Source organism: Erigeron canadensis, chromosome 4 (genome assembly GCF_010389155.1).
Source record: "Erigeron canadensis isolate Cc75 chromosome 4, C_canadensis_v1, whole genome shotgun sequence".
NCBI lineage: Eukaryota > Viridiplantae > Streptophyta > Magnoliopsida > Asterales > Asteraceae > Erigeron > Erigeron canadensis.
Genome location: NC_057764.1, coordinates 25,135,085 through 25,152,882, shown reverse-complemented (window position 1 = coordinate 25,152,882; position 17,798 = coordinate 25,135,085). Strand labels below are relative to the sequence as shown.

At 31.5% G+C, this 17,798-nt stretch overlaps 2 protein-coding genes across 3 annotated transcripts; both read right to left on the bottom strand.

Moving 5' to 3' along the window:
- Positions 1 to 2,009: 2,009 nt before the first annotated feature.
- Positions 2,010 to 3,335, bottom strand: LOC122597225 (glyoxylate/hydroxypyruvate reductase HPR3-like). Its single transcript, XM_043769848.1, has 2 exons — positions 2,889 to 3,335; positions 2,010 to 2,534 (listed from the first exon to the last, which is right to left on the bottom strand). The coding sequence occupies exons 1-2, from the start codon at positions 3,333 to 3,335 to the stop codon at positions 2,010 to 2,012; spliced, it is 972 nt and encodes a 323-aa protein (XP_043625783.1).
- Positions 3,336 to 4,695: 1,360 nt separating this feature from the next.
- Positions 4,696 to 11,554, bottom strand: LOC122596306 (calcium-dependent lipid-binding protein). Of its 2 annotated transcripts, none has more exons than XM_043768855.1 (12): positions 11,372 to 11,554; positions 11,108 to 11,235; positions 10,079 to 10,180; positions 9,876 to 9,926; positions 9,295 to 9,415; positions 9,069 to 9,190; positions 8,888 to 8,986; positions 8,671 to 8,751; positions 8,480 to 8,565; positions 8,125 to 8,350; positions 5,867 to 6,031; positions 4,696 to 5,303 (listed from the first exon to the last, which is right to left on the bottom strand). In XM_043768855.1, the coding sequence occupies exons 2-12, from the start codon at positions 11,210 to 11,212 to the stop codon at positions 4,923 to 4,925; spliced, it is 1,539 nt and encodes a 512-aa protein (XP_043624790.1). In that variant the 5' UTR covers positions 11,213 to 11,235; positions 11,372 to 11,554; the 3' UTR covers positions 4,696 to 4,922. The 2 variants fall into 2 exon arrangements, with proteins under 2 accessions (XP_043624790.1, XP_043624789.1); XM_043768854.1 differs by having other exon boundaries at positions 11,108 to 11,230.
- Between the last annotated feature and the right edge of the window lie 6,244 nt (positions 11,555 to 17,798).

Below are 17,798 nucleotides of genomic sequence, written 5' to 3'. Positions count from 1 at the left end.
AATACGTGGTTTATTTTATTCGATTATAGATAAAGTCCCAAATCATGATTACATTTTTGGAGAGGATTTGATAAGCGTAATTGATTTGGCGCGGCACTTTTTTTTTTTGGAATTAGAAGTTATTTGAATTTCTATATAATGAGTGGATAAAAGATATAATTAAAAACTAATTAGGATTTTAATTTGATTTAACTAAGTATATTAAAAGGGACTAGCATTCTACCCGCGCAATGCAGCGACGGTGGTGGTGACGACGGCGTGGCGGTGGCGGCGAGTATTGGTGGTGGAGACGACCTCGAGTGGTGTAGATATTTCATACGAATGTAACAAAAAGGGTTAATGTAGATATTTTAAATGATAAATGATTGATAGTGTAATTTAATTATTAATGTTAAGAGAATAGTATATGTGAAAATGTTTTACAGGGGGATAGATGAAAATGTTACATGAGGACATTTTAGACAATTCCCCCATATAACTTTCAACATGGGAGGTATATTCTTTAATAAAAAGTATAGATATATACTTGTCACTCAAATACTACAACCTTTATCGTTTTAAGCAATACCATAATCATGTTTTAGTTTATTGGTAGATGTTATGCTAATAAATTAAGTTTATTTTTTTGGAATGGAGTTTGTATAAACACACGATTTTATTTCTATTTGATAAGTTTGGTGATTTTGTTCAATTTTTATCGTTGTAAATTTTTTATTCCTCTTCTTGAGACATGTACCATTGACTTGGTACATACGATCGTTGGAAATCTCCTTAACTTATTTCGCTAACTTCATCAAAATTTTACACTGTCACTAAGCTTTGTAAATTTAATTAATATAAATGTTATAAACTGATCAAAGGTTAAGTCGAGGTGTTGACATTGATATATAGTTAAAATTGAGGTCATAACCGGATCAGGGTAGCTTTGCCATGTCTTTTCGATCAGGCTTAATTGGCATTTACAAATACAATTTTTTTTATTTTTTATTTTTTGAAAATCTATAATTTGATGATGTGACATATACAAATACATCATTTAGTGGATAAACCAAAATCATACAAAAATAATCTTTAATTAACAGTCATGTTATCATAACATAATATCATATTATCTAATCAAATGGCAAAGATGTCTTTATGAACAACACGGATTTACCCTTATCAATAAGTACAAGGTTAAACTTTTTCCCTGAAAAAAAAAATAATTACAAAGATTGTCTTCTTCTTTTACAATGATTTAAACTTATCTTCATTGCATAACGAAGACAACAATATAAAACACAGAAACAAAGCACCCAGACAAGTTATAATTTAACAAATGAGACAATGCACAAAAGATTAATTTATCACAAAAATTTGAAAAAATCACGATTGTGTTGGTTTTTTGTACTCAATTCCAACATGGGATTAGATACCAATACTAACTTATTTTATTTTACATTTTATAACTTTTCTATAATTTAACTCTCTAATTAATAATATGGGGCGGAAAAAAGCTCATAGTTTATCAGAATCTGCATTTAATACATTCGTGGATATACAAACTATTACTCGTATTATTATTGGATTGTATTGGTATGATTACAAAATGCTCTTGTTTAATTAGATTACTTGTTTGTATATATATGAAGATACATATGATGATGTAGATTTGCTACATAACTTTTTATTTACATAATGTTGTTAATTATGTCTTGTCAATAAAATGGGTAGAAAAGAGTAATAGTTTAAAGTTAGTGAAATGTTATATATTTCACTACCTATCCCATTTAACAAGAAATTAGTGGTTAACGGAACCACCAACAAATGGGCCTGGCCCTTGGTTCCACTTCAATTGCTAATTTGCTATATTGAGGAAAAAATAACAAACAAGGAGACTAATCCTAAGATCAAGCTGTCAATTAAAACGATAGACTTCATTTTCATCAAAACCGGTCTAATTAAGGGCATCTTCTCCTCTTGAGAAATTAACTAGTGGAAAGTGCTCAAACAAGTATATATATGTTCGTTCACATATTTGTGACTTCATTGTCAAAAGCTTGCTTTGTGAAAAACGCATCTAGATTCTTACATACGAGATCATAAAGATTCCTACACGCTTCTTTCGTTACGGCACCATGATGAGGTGTCAAGACGACGTTGTCAAGCGCGAAAAGCTCTTCAGGAAAGTTTGGCTCGTGTTCAAAAACATCCAAACCGGCACCACCAAGTTCCCCTTTAACCAAACACTCAATTAGGTCTTTTTCGTGTATGATTGCCCCACGTGCAACGTTAACGATAAATCCGTCCTTCCCTAGGTCCAACAACACTTGTCGATCAATCATGTGATGTGTTTGATCGTTTAATGCACACGAGATGATCAAGATATCACAATTCGATGAAAGTTGATGAATATCATGATAGAAAGGGAATGTTACATTTGGTTTTATGGTTCTTGATGTGTATGATATTATACAACCCATTGCCATTAGTCTTGTTGCGATTTGAAGGCCGATGTTTCCTAGTCCAACGATCCCTACTCGCTTGCCACCTAACTAATAGTCGTAAATATTGTAACAAATCATTAACACCAAATAAAGAGAGACACTACAAGAAAACAAGCCTTTGGCGACGCTGTTTGCGGTAGCTGTAACTTTTGTCGTCAAAAGCACTTTTTCTTGTAGTGAATTTTTTCTTGTAGTGAGAAAAGCTGATAAAAGTATAGGAAAAATATTACTTAGACACTTTAATGAAATGTATATTTTGATGCACACGAGTCCAAATTGTGATGTATAATTGTCACGTATCGTTATCTCATTCTTTTTTCTCTGTTAGAACTTGAATAATTATTAGACTTAGGAAAAAAAAAAAAAAAAAAAAAAAAAAAAAAAAAAATATGATGAACAAACCTTATTATGAAGAGGGTAGTCTCGATGTTTAGGCCAAACCCGATTCTTTACATACCGATTACTGGCAGTAATTCTTCTCATGACATCAATTAAAAGCCCGACCGCCATATCAGCCACATCATCCGAAAAGGACGAGCCAGCATTAGCCACAACGATTCCACGACGTTTGCATTCTTGGAGGTCAATATGGTTAACACCAATGGAACTTGCCAACACAAATTCGAGCTCAGGAAGGCTTTGAATGATATCACAAGTGACCGGGCTAAGAGCCGAACAAAAAATCGCTTTCACAGATGTCGAATGAGAGGAAATGAAGTGGTTTAGAGGCATAGGATTTTCCCATGGTTTTAAGAAATTGTATTTTTTGGAAAATTCGGTCTCGTAAACTTTGAAAACAAGCGGTGGGCCGAGAACGAGAACCGAAGGGGCTGATGGTGTCGAATTCATTGCACTTTCGGTCGGATGATGAGTTTGAGCTAGCTAGTTTAAATTATATGTATATGTATGCTAAAGTGATTTAAGTTAGTAATGAATTGAAGTTAAAGCTAAGAAATGGAATTGTTTCTATAAAACGTTTTTGATAGAAGTTGTAGACAACTAGACATGATCCGGTTTAGTTGTATTATAATAGTCATAATTTCTCTAGATCCCACAAATTAAGATGAAAAAAGTGTAATTAGTGATTTAGATACATCATACATGTGCATATATATGTATGCAATTATTATTATTTTGCTATTTTAAACGGTTAACGTACTAAAAGAAAGGTGGCTAGCTAAATATTTAAGAATGAAAAGATATAATCCACTTCTAAATTCTAATATTTATACAATATATCCAAAATAAAAAATCTTTTTTTTCAAAGAAAAAAAGGTACTCTCGAAGTTTTAGTTTTGTCTTTTTTATTGTTAATTAATTTATATTATTAAGACAAAAAAAGGTAGCCTTTGTTTTGCATTCTAAAGTTTAGTAAAAGTCAACCTGGTTTCGAATACCAAGCTAGTTCATCTATCTACGGATTTTTAAAACTGAAATATTTTTTTTCTATGATAACGGTACAAGTTTGACACATTATGTCATGTAACATAAATACGTGCAACATCTGTGTTTTTTTTTCAAGTTGCAAGATATCACATGTCTAAAAAGTACGAGTAATAAGTTACATTTTTTTATTAGAACATAACTAATTCATTTTATTACATATGGTTTTTGACACCTAAGATCCCACAGTTGTGTTGATAAATAACAGTAGTTGACATGATTTATAAACAAACAGATTGGTAAATATGTAAATGCAATTTTGAAAATTTTGATATACGAGTACAAAAGTAGAAAACTACCCGTTGCTATAAAAAACAATGACTATTTATTTGTACTTGTACTATACTATATAAAGCTAAATAATTAGAAATACAACACAATAAACTTGCACTTTGTGAATATGACAAGGTCAAAACGGTGATGAGGTAACCATGGAAAAAATCGAGCAGGTATCATACATGCAAAGCTATGAGAACCATTCAACTTTGACTATCTAAAAAATCGTATTTATCTGGAGTATAAAGCTAGAATATGTAAATTTTCAAGCTTCCTTTCAATAGCTTTATACTATTTATCAAATGATCACCTTTGCAGTTTTTCCTATAAGATTGAAAATCCAACCAAATCTATCACAACGAACTACAAAGGAAATTCAGGCTACAGAAAATAAGAGGTATGTTAATTCATGTTTACTGCATTTATTTCTTTGAATATTGTCTGTGCTGTGTATATATATATATGCCAATACAAATAATGCACATGACAATGCCAAATGAGAAGGTATTATACTATTATCTTGATATCCACAAATAACAAATTTAAAAGCATTATCTCACTATCCACATGAACGAATATTAAAGTGAAGCATCAATGATTTACAGCCAATCTAGTAATTATTTTTCCTAAACAAAGAAAACCAATAAAAACAAAGATAATTTAGCTCGCGCGAGATATAATTCACATTTGATAAACAGCAGATATAGCTAGTACTGGTTAGCGTGGTTTTGCGCCACCATTTTCTTCAACAGAGTTCACTGGAGTTGATGCGCCGCTCTTTTTAGAACCACTGCTTCCGGTGATGGTCCGACCCATGAACTTTCCAGCCTTGCTGAGCCCACTACCAACTGCACCAAACCCACTTCCGACAAGCCCAACTCCAGCACCAACTCCACTTCCCACTAGTCCAACTCCTGTGCCTATGCCGGTACCCACGAGCCCAACACCGGACCCTACCAATCCGGCTGCTCCATCAATGGCATCCATGGTACTTCCTATGACACCTGCTGCTTTAAGTCTCTTTTTCTCTTCTAGTATCTTCTTTTCTTCCTCTATAGCAGCATCTTGCTCCTCTTTGGTAAAATGATGATATTTGACCTATATATTCAAAGATTTCACATCAAAGCTTTAATAATAAAATTTTCAGATAGATAAATATTTCCACCGTTTATTTCTCGATATATGTCATGTGTGTATATGTGTGTGTGTATGCGCCTACTGTTATTCCTACAAAACTTGAAGTTATTCATTTCGGTCAACAATTTTCCCAAAGGATATCTTGAAAATTCATCAAGGACGTGGGACACTCCCACGAACAATGCAACACATTTAAGGGCTTTAAAGCGCACGAGACTATATGATTTAGCTGTAGCGATGGAATGATAAAAACAGCATTTGATCACGTAGATAGTTTCGTTAAATCATGCTGTAAGCATATCTAAAATACTAAATGATAACGATATATAAAAAAATGAAAAACCTAACTGCAAAAGTCAGTGCTTTCAATATTTTATGCGAAATGCAGAAAGGGCAAAATGATACTTTTTGGCAAAGAGGGTATTGCATCTATTTTGAGTCATCCTAAGAAGAACAGATGCATCATGGAGCTCAAACATTGCAACCACAAAACTAAATCTATCAAAGAGCTATTGTCTACATACCTTAATTGTAAGAGTTCCTCTGTCCTTCTTATCTTTTATCTTAAGCATGTCAAGAGAAGGTTGCAGTCTCAATTCAATCTCTTTTTCGGTCTCTGGTTCAAGGTCGATCAAAGGTAACTTTGTAATGCCCAGTCGCTTGTCTTGCCCTATATCTTGATCCAAAACCTGTTTAATTTCACCACATACATCAATATAAAAGAACTAATTGTTTTGTTTTAGAACCATGACAAACGTGAGAGTGTGAGACTACAAAAACAAACACAAAGGGTCTGTGGTGAGAGTTGCTACACAATTTTTAAGAACTGCACCAGTTCTCTGGATTGAAAACAAATTCCGACATAGATTAAAATAATAGAAATTTTGAAAGCAAAAAGAAACTGCTCTCACTCCAAGTGTACTTTTAGAGTATAGCTTTTGTATCAACGAGATTTCATGTAGTTCAATAACACCCAATACATTACAACAAATATCTAATATGGGGCTCCTTATTGTGGCTCTTGTATTGCCAAATAAACATACAAGATGGTTTTGCAAAAATTTTCTAGTATGAGTACATAAACAAAGTTACCACCAAAAAACAATATTCTGAATGTTGTTAAAAATGTTAAGAGATATTTTAAGATATGGGAGCCAAATATTTTTACATACTGGATCTGCAGCCTGAGTATTAGCAACTTCAACACTGTACCTTGAGATGGGATGCCCAAAAGTTCGAATCGATGAGTTGGTATTATGTTAGCCAATCCACCAACCATATTTAGCATTACGAGTGATGAATTTTAAGAGTATATATATATGTGTGTGTGTGTGTGTGTGTGTGTGTGTGTGTTACACATAGCGAGTTAGACGGCCATCTTAGTCCTTAGACATTTCAAGCAATTTTCCTTAAAAGATAATGTCACCAAGGTTGTCTTGGTCAGCTCACTACACTAAGAATATATCCAACTCTGTGTTCTGCTTCATTGAGTGTCATGTTGATGAACTTGAAAAAAAAGGTCTCATGTGCATTGATCTTTCCTTAAGTCTTAACTAGGCACTATGTATGGAGTCTATTTCAAATATCCATTAGGTGAATAATTCTCTACGTATTCCGTCTTTGTCCCAACTCTACATAGTACATATTTATACATACTTATTCTTTAAGAAGTTGTACATAAGAGTAGCCAGAAAACATTGAAAATAAAACAGATATACACGCTTAAATATCGAGTCGTCTGGACAATCTAATTGCTTTATGAGTTTAAAAAGAAGTTATCTGCTGCTAATGATTTCTTTTTTATATCCGGTTATTGGAGAAGGAAGCATCTATGCTACATGACTAGAAAATGCATTTGGAACTAATTAATCTTTCCAGTCTTGTCATAGTTTTCATAATAACTAATAAATGTTATTCCACTCAGCTGTGCAGCAGACCAAAATCACGTTCTTGACAAAAGAGTTAATGTATATCCTGCTGCTTGTTGATTGCAAGGGCCACAACAGAATATCAAAAATGGGTTAAAGTAACATGAACAAGGGATGGAATGTTCAGAGTGATAAATGTCAAACCTCACCTAAGTTCAAAGTGGCCTGAAGTTATGTTTAAGTTAACTTCCAAATTCCAAAATAAGTAAATAACAAGAACGTACATCAAGTTTTATCCTAAAATAGTATGGAATGTTCTATGGATCTTCTAAATAACAAAAACTTAGATAGTTAGATACTGCTTGAAAGCTCGCCCAACTTTAATCAGTTTAAGTTGAAGTCATCCCCACAAACTTCACGTCATGATGAAATTCTTTCCCAGCAGAAACAACAAGTGTCGTTCCCTATCCTACCGAGTGGTAGAACTCAGGAGTTTTACGATCCCCTGGGGGTTATATTGTATAGTCAACCATAATTGAGCTAAAATCGCTTATATAATACGCAGATAAGATTATGTCAAAAAAAAAAAAAAACGCCCCGTCTCCCTGTGCCGCAAATCACATAGTTACTGTGATCCTGGATTACGACCACGATAACAAAAACAAGGTTCCCGAATACAAATATTAGGTGCACACGATAACAAGGTTCCCGTACAAGTGTACAACCCATCCTGTATATATCCGTATAAAATTCTAAAACAATAATTTAGCACAATGCAATTCGTACACGATAAGGTATTATGTAATGCAAAGCATATTAATGGGGTCAATCATTTAAGAGCCATAAAGAAAACAAATGAATCTATAACTGAAAAACCAGGCACTACACAAATGTGTGCGGAAGAAAAGGCTAACCTCAAGTACAGCATACTGTGTCTCCTTGTCCTCTGCAATTAACTGAAGTGTATGATTCCAAACAGGGTTCAGGTTGTTATTAACAACCTTTGTTTTGAACTTTTCAAGTGGCCGGATAAATGCAGTCACATAAGGATCTGATTTCCCGATCATTTCCATATTCTTCAAATTATTTGCCTTCACAATGGTTATTGTGACTAGTCCTTGTGGCTTAAGCTCCAGATCACTGCATAAAAGGAACAGTAAAGTCACAATTTGCATCTTCCAAAGATAGTTTGTGTTGGAACGAACATGATGAAATAAAATATAGATCAAGAACAAAGGAGCATGCTTTTAAACTGACAAATATTATTACCTTGTATCCACGGGTATACCACCAATGGGAACTACAATCCTGTGGGGCCATTGAAGCATATCTGTAACTATTGTATTTACCGTATCCTACACATATCAACAAAACTAATATGTATGAAACCTAACCAATTCATAACTAAAAAAGGGAAATGATACTATAATGACCAAAACCATTCATATATACAAACTTACATCAATCATATCTGAAAGTCCAGGAATGGCTGTTAGACTTCCACCAACAGCTTTCAATGTATAATCAATTCTTGGTTTTGGCTGTTAATTTAGGAATCAGTAGAACAGAAACTAAGCAGTAAGTTTCACACATATGAAATCTTACAAGTCAGCAATGAGCATGCATTTTATATCTATGAATGTAACTTGACCAAACTGACGAATTAATTCTTTATACCTCAGAAAGTAAAGAAACGACAACAGCAGAGATGCAAGGCATTTCCTCGCAAAGTTGGAAAATAACACGAACAACTGTGAAAACTTGTAGATCCTTCAGCTGTAATTAAAAAGAACACAATAACTTATTAGCCCGTGGATTCATAAACACGGTGACAGAGGGGTAATCAAAAAATGCGCACCTGAATAGGCAAATTAGCAACAACTGCAGCTTCAACTCCTAAAACAATACTCGGGTCACCGCCCCACCGGAAGTCAATGTCCATTGTTATTTGACCCTTCTTAAGGCTCTGAACACGAATACCTGCAGATTACTCAGGTAAATAAGGAGTTTGAATACTCGAGTTTGTGAGTCACAATCAATACTTCATTATTTTGAAAGAAGTGCAGCATGCTTTAAGATGGTACCTTCAATTTTTGGTGCCACGGTTCCAAGAGACAACTTGTTGAACTTCAATGATGTAATTCCTGGTGGACGGTATTCTTCCAATAGTGGCTCAACCGATTCCTTAATTATTATACAAGCTGCCTGCAAATGGCATTAATGAAAAAGACATTTTTAACTTAATCCTTAGACGAACAGAATTATATTATTCTGTTCGATAACAGCATAGATAGCGACTAATACAGATGTTAAATAACATTTGAACCCACAAATCTACTTCAAATCTGATATGGTGATGATCCTAATGACATTTATAAGCCATCAAGTAACACAAAGAATACTATAAATAGATAATCATGTAACTATAGGTAGGAGAACAGCCATATAGTGAGACTAAAGAAATTATTAGTAATCCCAATTTCCTTGGTAAGCTTGAAATTTATCCTAGGGAAGTCGTTGAGATAAAAATTTTCATAAAGATGATATTCATAGGACCTTCAATCAGTGTTTCTTCAATAAGGTGCAAAAATCAATGAACAACAAATGAAGAAATCCCACAACATGTTTATCTGTGAATAATGAATACAAAAGGTAGAGAACTTACTTCTGCAACATATGGCCAGAGTTTGGTTAATTGTTTATTCAACCATTTCACCTGAAATGTCAAGCTTTGGAAATGAGCCACATAAGAACTATATGATCTTGTGACAAGAAAATCCAGAAGTACACACAAAACAAGCTTTATATATGCGCTACAAATAAAGTGGAAAAACAACAAAATATTATGTACACTTCAAAAATGCTAACCTGTTCATAAACAGGGAATGATATCCATTCGGGAAAGTTGTCACCACAAATTTTCTTCAGATCATCTCTGTTGAGACATCCAAGGAGTTTTATGTCGACTGCCTGAGTAACAAACAAAGTATCTCAATATGGTGAATACCATTCTATCTCAAACGGAAAATATTTAAAATGACGCAAATTCAAAACGTTGTCCACCTACTTCAATCTCAATAGAATAAAAATTAGCAGTCTTATTGTACAAATCAGAAATATTTTGTAGGTAACGAGAAACAAAAGCCCATCATCACTCCCACACAGCCCCAGTTCACTGCAAACTACAGCGTACCTCCACTCCCAAACAAGAACTGCAGTTTGATTCTTAGGTTCATAAACCTCAAATTATCTTCTACATAACTTCGTCAAATGATTCTCCAAAATAAGACTTCACTACTTACAGAAATACTCCATAATATCAGTGAATTAACCTCGCAAGTCAAACACTATACTACTACTGTACTACATAAATATTGTTTCCACCATGTAGACTGATTGGTTCCAGAGATGGGGGCATTTCCAATTCCGAAGTATCCCACATTCAATCCCCAACAAAATGAAAACAAAAAGTTAATCACAAAAAGTCATTGGCAAAAGGTGGATCATTTTTTTGACCACCATCTTCCCGAGCTGGTCACTATGTCAGCTTGATTTACCTCTCGTGTAACAGGCACGTGGCAGTCATCGTGCATAGCTCGGTTTCAATTTACGCCCCAAAAATCTTAAAACTTTTTATTCAAAGAAACATGCTATCATATCGAATTCCATTAAACAAAACCTCACACCTTAAAATCCCTAAAAATCCTACAACAATCATCACCGAAACGACAGTGAGACACATACAAACCTTATATAATGCTCACAGTCTATGGTCACAATATATATACACACATATATACACACAATACAACGAAAAATCACATCGTAAAACCCTAAATTGAAGTAAATTAAGTAAAAAAAAAAAATATATATATATATATATATATATATATATACCTTGGAGATTCGTTTACTGCTTCGATAACGCATCATATGACGCCAACCGGCCATAATCGCAATCCCGAATATAGTCCCCATCATTATTCCAGTTATTAACCCCATTTTTTTTCTCTTCTTTTCCTTTTTTTTTAACCAAACAATCAACAGTTAAACCTCAAATAAATCAACCTCAATTTCAACTAAAATAAACAACAATCTATAGATACAGATAAAGACATACAAAAAGTGTGAAATGAAAGTGAAAAAAGATAGAGTGATTACCAGCCGTTAGATCAAAAGAAAACAAGTGGTAGGATTGGATGATACATATATGTCGTAATCGGCTTCGTTGTTGATTGGAGATGAAAATGGGGGTGGTGGGTCTGTAATGTAAAATTGCTGCTTAAGTTTTTATGAGGGAGATAGTTTTTTTTCTCCAGAAAATGAATCTCTTGTGATCAGACAAGATAAAAATGGAAAAATAAAACTATTATAAAATAAAAATAATTGAATAAATGTAACGTTTTGTTTTATATAATTTAATTCTTTCCTTGTGGTGTCCGTTACTTGTTTTTCCCTTTTCCTAAACTTCTCGCACTTCTAAGATATACGAGCATGGTATCCGCACAATGCAGTAGTGGTGGGGAAGACAATCTGGTGGTGGCATTGATAGGGTTTTACTTTGCTAGAGACGAAAATGGTTGAAGGGCATAGTTGGTATATCACGTAGAGGGTGCTTAGCAAGGAAGATTATTTAAGGGCATTTTTGTCTTATCGGGTTCTTAATTAAGTTAAGGGAGAAATCCAATTTGCTTTATAAAGTATTATAGATATTTTTTTTTAAGAAAAACATTAAATAAATCCCTTAAAACTTTATAAAAATATGTTTTTTATATCAAAAGTCTACTCCAGAATTTTATGGTAAGTGAAAACTATTCAATACACCTTAACGAAAACTCTTAGGGCTTCGTTTAGCAAAACACTTTTTTTAATAATATACTCTCTCAATCTCATTTTAATTGCTTAAATTAAACTTTTTTTTTTTGAACGACATTTTATTCTACTTCTACTCTTAAATTACACGTATGCCTGAAAATTAGAACTCTCAAAAAACCTCTATTTATCCATCCTCACAAATATGAACCTTGGTGGATCCTCCCAAGGTCAAAGACTTTACCAATAGACCACCAACCCCATTAGCAATAAACTTTTTTAAGTCTTATTCGATTAGTTTTGACAATAAATATTTTTGTTTTTATTTTATAACATTTGGTATAACATATATGAATAAGTTGAGTTTTAAATATATATTTTTCATTTATATAAATTTCATATACTAATATATAACATAAACAAAGATATTTATGATCAAAGTTTAAAGAAAAAGACTTGAGAAGCCAGATAAGACATGTAACTGGAATAGTTTTTTAATTATTTTATTATACATTAAAATCCTCCATAGTTAAAATTATAAATTGGGTTTTATTAATAAAAGTCCTTAAGGTTTTGATAAAAACTAACTTAATGATTAATATAGTCCTTCACTTGCTAGCGCAGTGGTTAGACATCCCGGATGTTGTAACAAGGGTCATATGTTCGAATCTCGTCTCGAGCATTGTTACTAGCCAATATTTTTGGCGTGGGATCGGGTAGGCCCTCGGTATCCAGTCCGGATACCCGTGGTCCGGCCCTTCGCTGTTCTAAAAAAATATATAATATATTACTTTTTAAATATATAATAAGTTGTTATTGACAGACTGTCAATATTATTTTTCCTATTAATTTATTGAATCATGTTTAGAGTTTTTACAAGAGATCGAGAAAAAATAACGGGTCTTAAAATTTGATTAGTTGTGAGTTTAAATTTCCAGTTAGTATTTAACTGATCAAATTAATTTGATATTGCTTTTACCGTATCTTAAACTCAATTTACTAAAAAAATGTAGTTAGCGATTATTTACAACCTACCTGATTATAATGATTAATAAAATGTAACAACTTGCTGTTAAAAAAAAAAAAAAAAATTAACAACTTACCTTTTTTTATTTGTGTTTGATGCAAATAATAGGAAAATTGTTGAAAAAGGTACTTAAAATTTGATTTTCTATCTATAAACCCTTATAAAAAGAATTGATTTTAAGACTTTAAACATTTTTTACAATATCCCTAAATTGTTCTTAACCCTAAAATAAGTAACACGTATTCATGTCACGTCACTTTTTTGTCTCCCTTTCTTTCATACAATTACTTTTCAGTGTGACAATGTCCATCATCATCGACACCCCGACCATCACCTTCCATATCCATTACCACCACACTTAACCACCGTTTTTTAAATGGTACCGCTGTAAGCCTGCAACGCGCGGACACCTATTTAGTTGACAATAAAGAAATCTAAAGTTTATAGATACTTAAAGTCCGAAATCCAATTTATAACTTTTAGAGAAATATTATCATGTCTTCATGTAATGAATATATTTTTATATTTACATGGACGTATACAGAGGTGATACCAGGAAAAAATATTTCGAGGGAGCAAAATTAAAAAATTAATGAAATATAAATTTAAAAGGGGGCAAAATGTTAAAATCTATAAAAAAAAATTTTGAAATCCATGAAAAATTCAAAAATATATAACAAAATTTAAATTTTGACAGGACCATTAGCCCACTTTGCCTAGGGGTGTTGATCGGTCGGGTTATTCAAGTTTTGAGTTATTTGGTTCGGGTTATTCGGGTTTTAAAGAATAATTAGTTCACCCGTAACCCAAACCGAATAAGATTCGAGTTATTTGGGTTTGGGTTGTTGGGGTCGGGTTTTGGGGTAACCCAAATAAAAAACTATGTGGAATTTGAAGCATACTAAACTTAAAAAAAAAAAAGTTGGTTAATTATATTTCAATATAATTTTAATATCAAAAACATAGAAAATTATACTTCATAAAAGTGTAAGTTAACGGATTGTTTATATTCAAAGGTATTTCAACAAATTTGATTATATAATTCTTGATTTAGTGCATTACAACATGGTTGTATTAATCGATAATAGTCATACATATGTAAAATAGATAAATTATAAACTATTCAAAATAATATTAAAAACACTTAATTAATTAAACAATCTTACAAATGTATAACGCAAGTATTATTCAACCTATTGACGTAAAATTTAATTAAGTTATTGTTATATGAAATTTTAATACAAGATGTATATTGTATAACTATTATACTCGTAATATAGTAATAGTTTTGTATAATACTAACAAAAAGCAAAACGGTATGTTTGATTTTTGTTTACCATAATACTTACAATACAAAAATAACCGAGCAGGGAATCATATTTAGTAATTTATAAATAATAGCATAAAGATTGAGTATATAGATTAAAAAAATATATATATTTTATATGGGTTATTCAGGTTAACCCAAATAAAATAAATTTCATCTATCACCCAAACTAATTAAATTGATATGAGTTTGGTTAACCAAATAACGACCCCAAAACTCATAAAACCCAACCCATATAACCCAAATACATTCTGGTTGGGTCGGGTTAATTGGGTATGATTTTTTTTCGAACACCCCTAACTTTGCCCCCTTTGGGCACCCCCTGGACGTATATGTGTACGAGTAAATATACGTGGCATGCGTGATGTGACCAAACTCAACATTAATTACCTTGGACACAAATTTGCATAAAAATAGTTTACCTGAAACATATTGATATGTGAAAAACACATCCATACAAGCTATTTTCATATTGAAAACGACATATGTCATTCGGACGTTACTCCGGGAGACATTGCATTTGTTAACGGTTTAATAAAAAATATTTATTAAAGAGATAAGGTGTCATAAACTTTTTAAAGAAAACATGTATTATTCAAATTATTAAAAACTAATATTTGTCACTTAAAAAATGAACTGTAAAAGTTTTGTGTGAAAATGAAAGTCGTTCGCATAAAACATAAAAGTTTAGTGCTAAAAGTGTAAGAGACTTAAATGTTGTGGTGAAAATAAAAGAAAATCAAAAAGTATAAAATTTTAGTGCTAAAAGTATAAGGGGTTAAAATGTTGTGGTGAAAATAAAAAGAATAGAAAACTTATTATTCTTTACAAGTTTTCCCGTATATTTTTTTTTAATATATGTGTTATAAAGTTTGTTGCTAAAGTATAAAAGGTTAAAATGTTGTACTTAAAATAAAAGATTATTAAAAAGTAGAAAAATTTAGTGTTAAAAGTGTAAGTAGTTAAGATATTGTAGTGAAAATAAAAAGATTAAAAAGTTTACTAAGAATTATAAAAGTTTTGTTCTAAAAGTGTAAAGAGTAAAATTATTATGGTGAAAATAAAAAATAAAATAAAAAGTATACTATTCTATACACGCTTTCCCGTACCTTAAAATAAAAGAAAATTAAAAACTATGAAAGTTTAGTGCTAAAAGTGTAAAGAGTTAAATTATTGTGGTGAAAACAAAAAGAATACAAAGTTTACTAAAAAATATTGTAGTTTAGTGCTAAAAGTTTAAAGATTGAAAGTTTTGTGTTAAAAATAAAAAGAATAAAAAGTTTACTAAAAAGTATTATAGTTTAGTGCTAAAAATGTAAAGATTGAAACTTCTGTGGTGAAAGTAAAAAGAATAAAAAGTATACTATTACTAAAAAAATATTATAGTTTAGTGCTAAAAGAGTAAAGATTAAAAGTTTTGTGGTGAAAATAAATAGAACAAAAAGTTTACTAAAAAGTATTATAGTTTAGTGATAAAAATGTAAAGATTGAAACTTATGTGGTGAAAATAAAAAAAAAATAAAAACGCTAAAAAGTTTATTAAAAATTATTATAATTTAGTGCTAAAAGTGTAAAGATTGAAACTTCTGTGGTGAAATAAAAATAATAAAAATTATACTATTACTTAAAAATATTATAATTTAGTGCTAAAAGTGTAAAGATTGAACTTCTGTTGTTAAAATAAATAGAACAAAAAATTTACTAAAAAGTATTATAGTTTAGTGTTAAAAATGTAAAGATTAAAACTTATGTGATGAAAATAAAAAAAATTAAAAATATACTATTCTTTACAAACTTTTTGATACTTTATTTTTAATATATATATTATAATTTCACCATGACAAGTATGCCACGTCATTTACTTGTACACATGTTAGCATTAAAAACATATTAATATAAGCATGTTAATGTTCCATAAGATGGCATAAATTTGATTTTAAACTCCTTTTTTGGAATCAACAAATTTTACCGTTTCTTTATTTTCAAAACTTGAATATTGTGTTACTTTTTTTTTTAATTTTTCCAATTATTATTTACAACTAGATTTTTATCCCGCGGGAAACCACGGATTGATTTTATAACAACGAAATTTAACACTAAAATACATTAGCTATATACAATGTGAAAGTAATGAAATAGGATTAGATATAAACCGGACAAAGTAGGAGTTGTACATTAGATATTACATCTTCACAAAAGATATAACAAAAGATATTAAGCGTATCTGTAGCAAAACATGTTTCCTGCTTGAATGAAATAAACCATGACTTTGTTAGCGGTATATTCATTTTCACAAGCATTAAAGCACTTCTTTATAGACCATATTTATTGTTGTTTTCTTGACTTCTAACTGTTCATCTTGTATTAGAATTTTCAATCCTTTCTTGCTTTTGACTATCGAGACTCCTACATACAATCTATACTTCAACGCCAAATTCACAGTCCATTTGTAATCTGTTTTGTTTAACCCCATCATACCTGCTAGCTGCTAGCCTGCTACTCTGCTAGTAGCAAGTAAGACTATATCCAATAAACTCAACACATCAAAGTACTACCTGCTACAATCGGACTATTTCCGATAAACTCAACACATCAAAGTAGCATGCCCTCTGCAGACACCATTTTTTCACTAAATATAACACATACCAACCATACCCATTGGTACCTATCATTACAAAATTCAGAATTTTAACTACTTGCACTTACCCATTTTGCTCAAACTCTTACATTTTCAAAAATATTTCTGTAAAAAATACCATTTCCCTTCTCACACAAACAATTAAATCGGTGATGTCCTTTCCAAATATAGAAAAAAGCATCCTCCCATTCTAGTACATAAGTCACCTCTTTGGCATTTTGTCCACAGCCAAAACCAATATTGTTCCAAACATATAAACACTACATTCTTAGCCTGGAACATCTTTAAGCTTCATAGTTTCCCTTGATCTAATCCATGTAACAAATACAAATTACTTATAGATAGTATGGCTTAAGTGAAATATGAATAATTCATACAAAAAAATAACACTAAATATTTCATATAAAAATTAAATAAATCACATTCCTCTCCTACGTCATCATGAACACGTAGAATAAGTTTAATGACATTATTATTGAATGCATATCCATATCCCTTTAAGCTTACTATTACTTTAACCTGTGGGATCAGCAGAAAGTTTATGATAAATCATCACATGGCAGTATTGATTGTCATGTTTTTTCATTATTTAGATTTCTGGACAGTCTATTTGGTTTTTTAACTTTTTTTAGTTTTTATAACTCTAAAAAACACTATCAATATTCATTTGCTTCTGCCGCAGTTCGCCTGATACAATGCACTCTCACTATTCAAATTATTCTCCTTAGATACTCTCGGCTAATCAATAATTGGTTTAATGTAAGTACCTAAAACATATGAATAG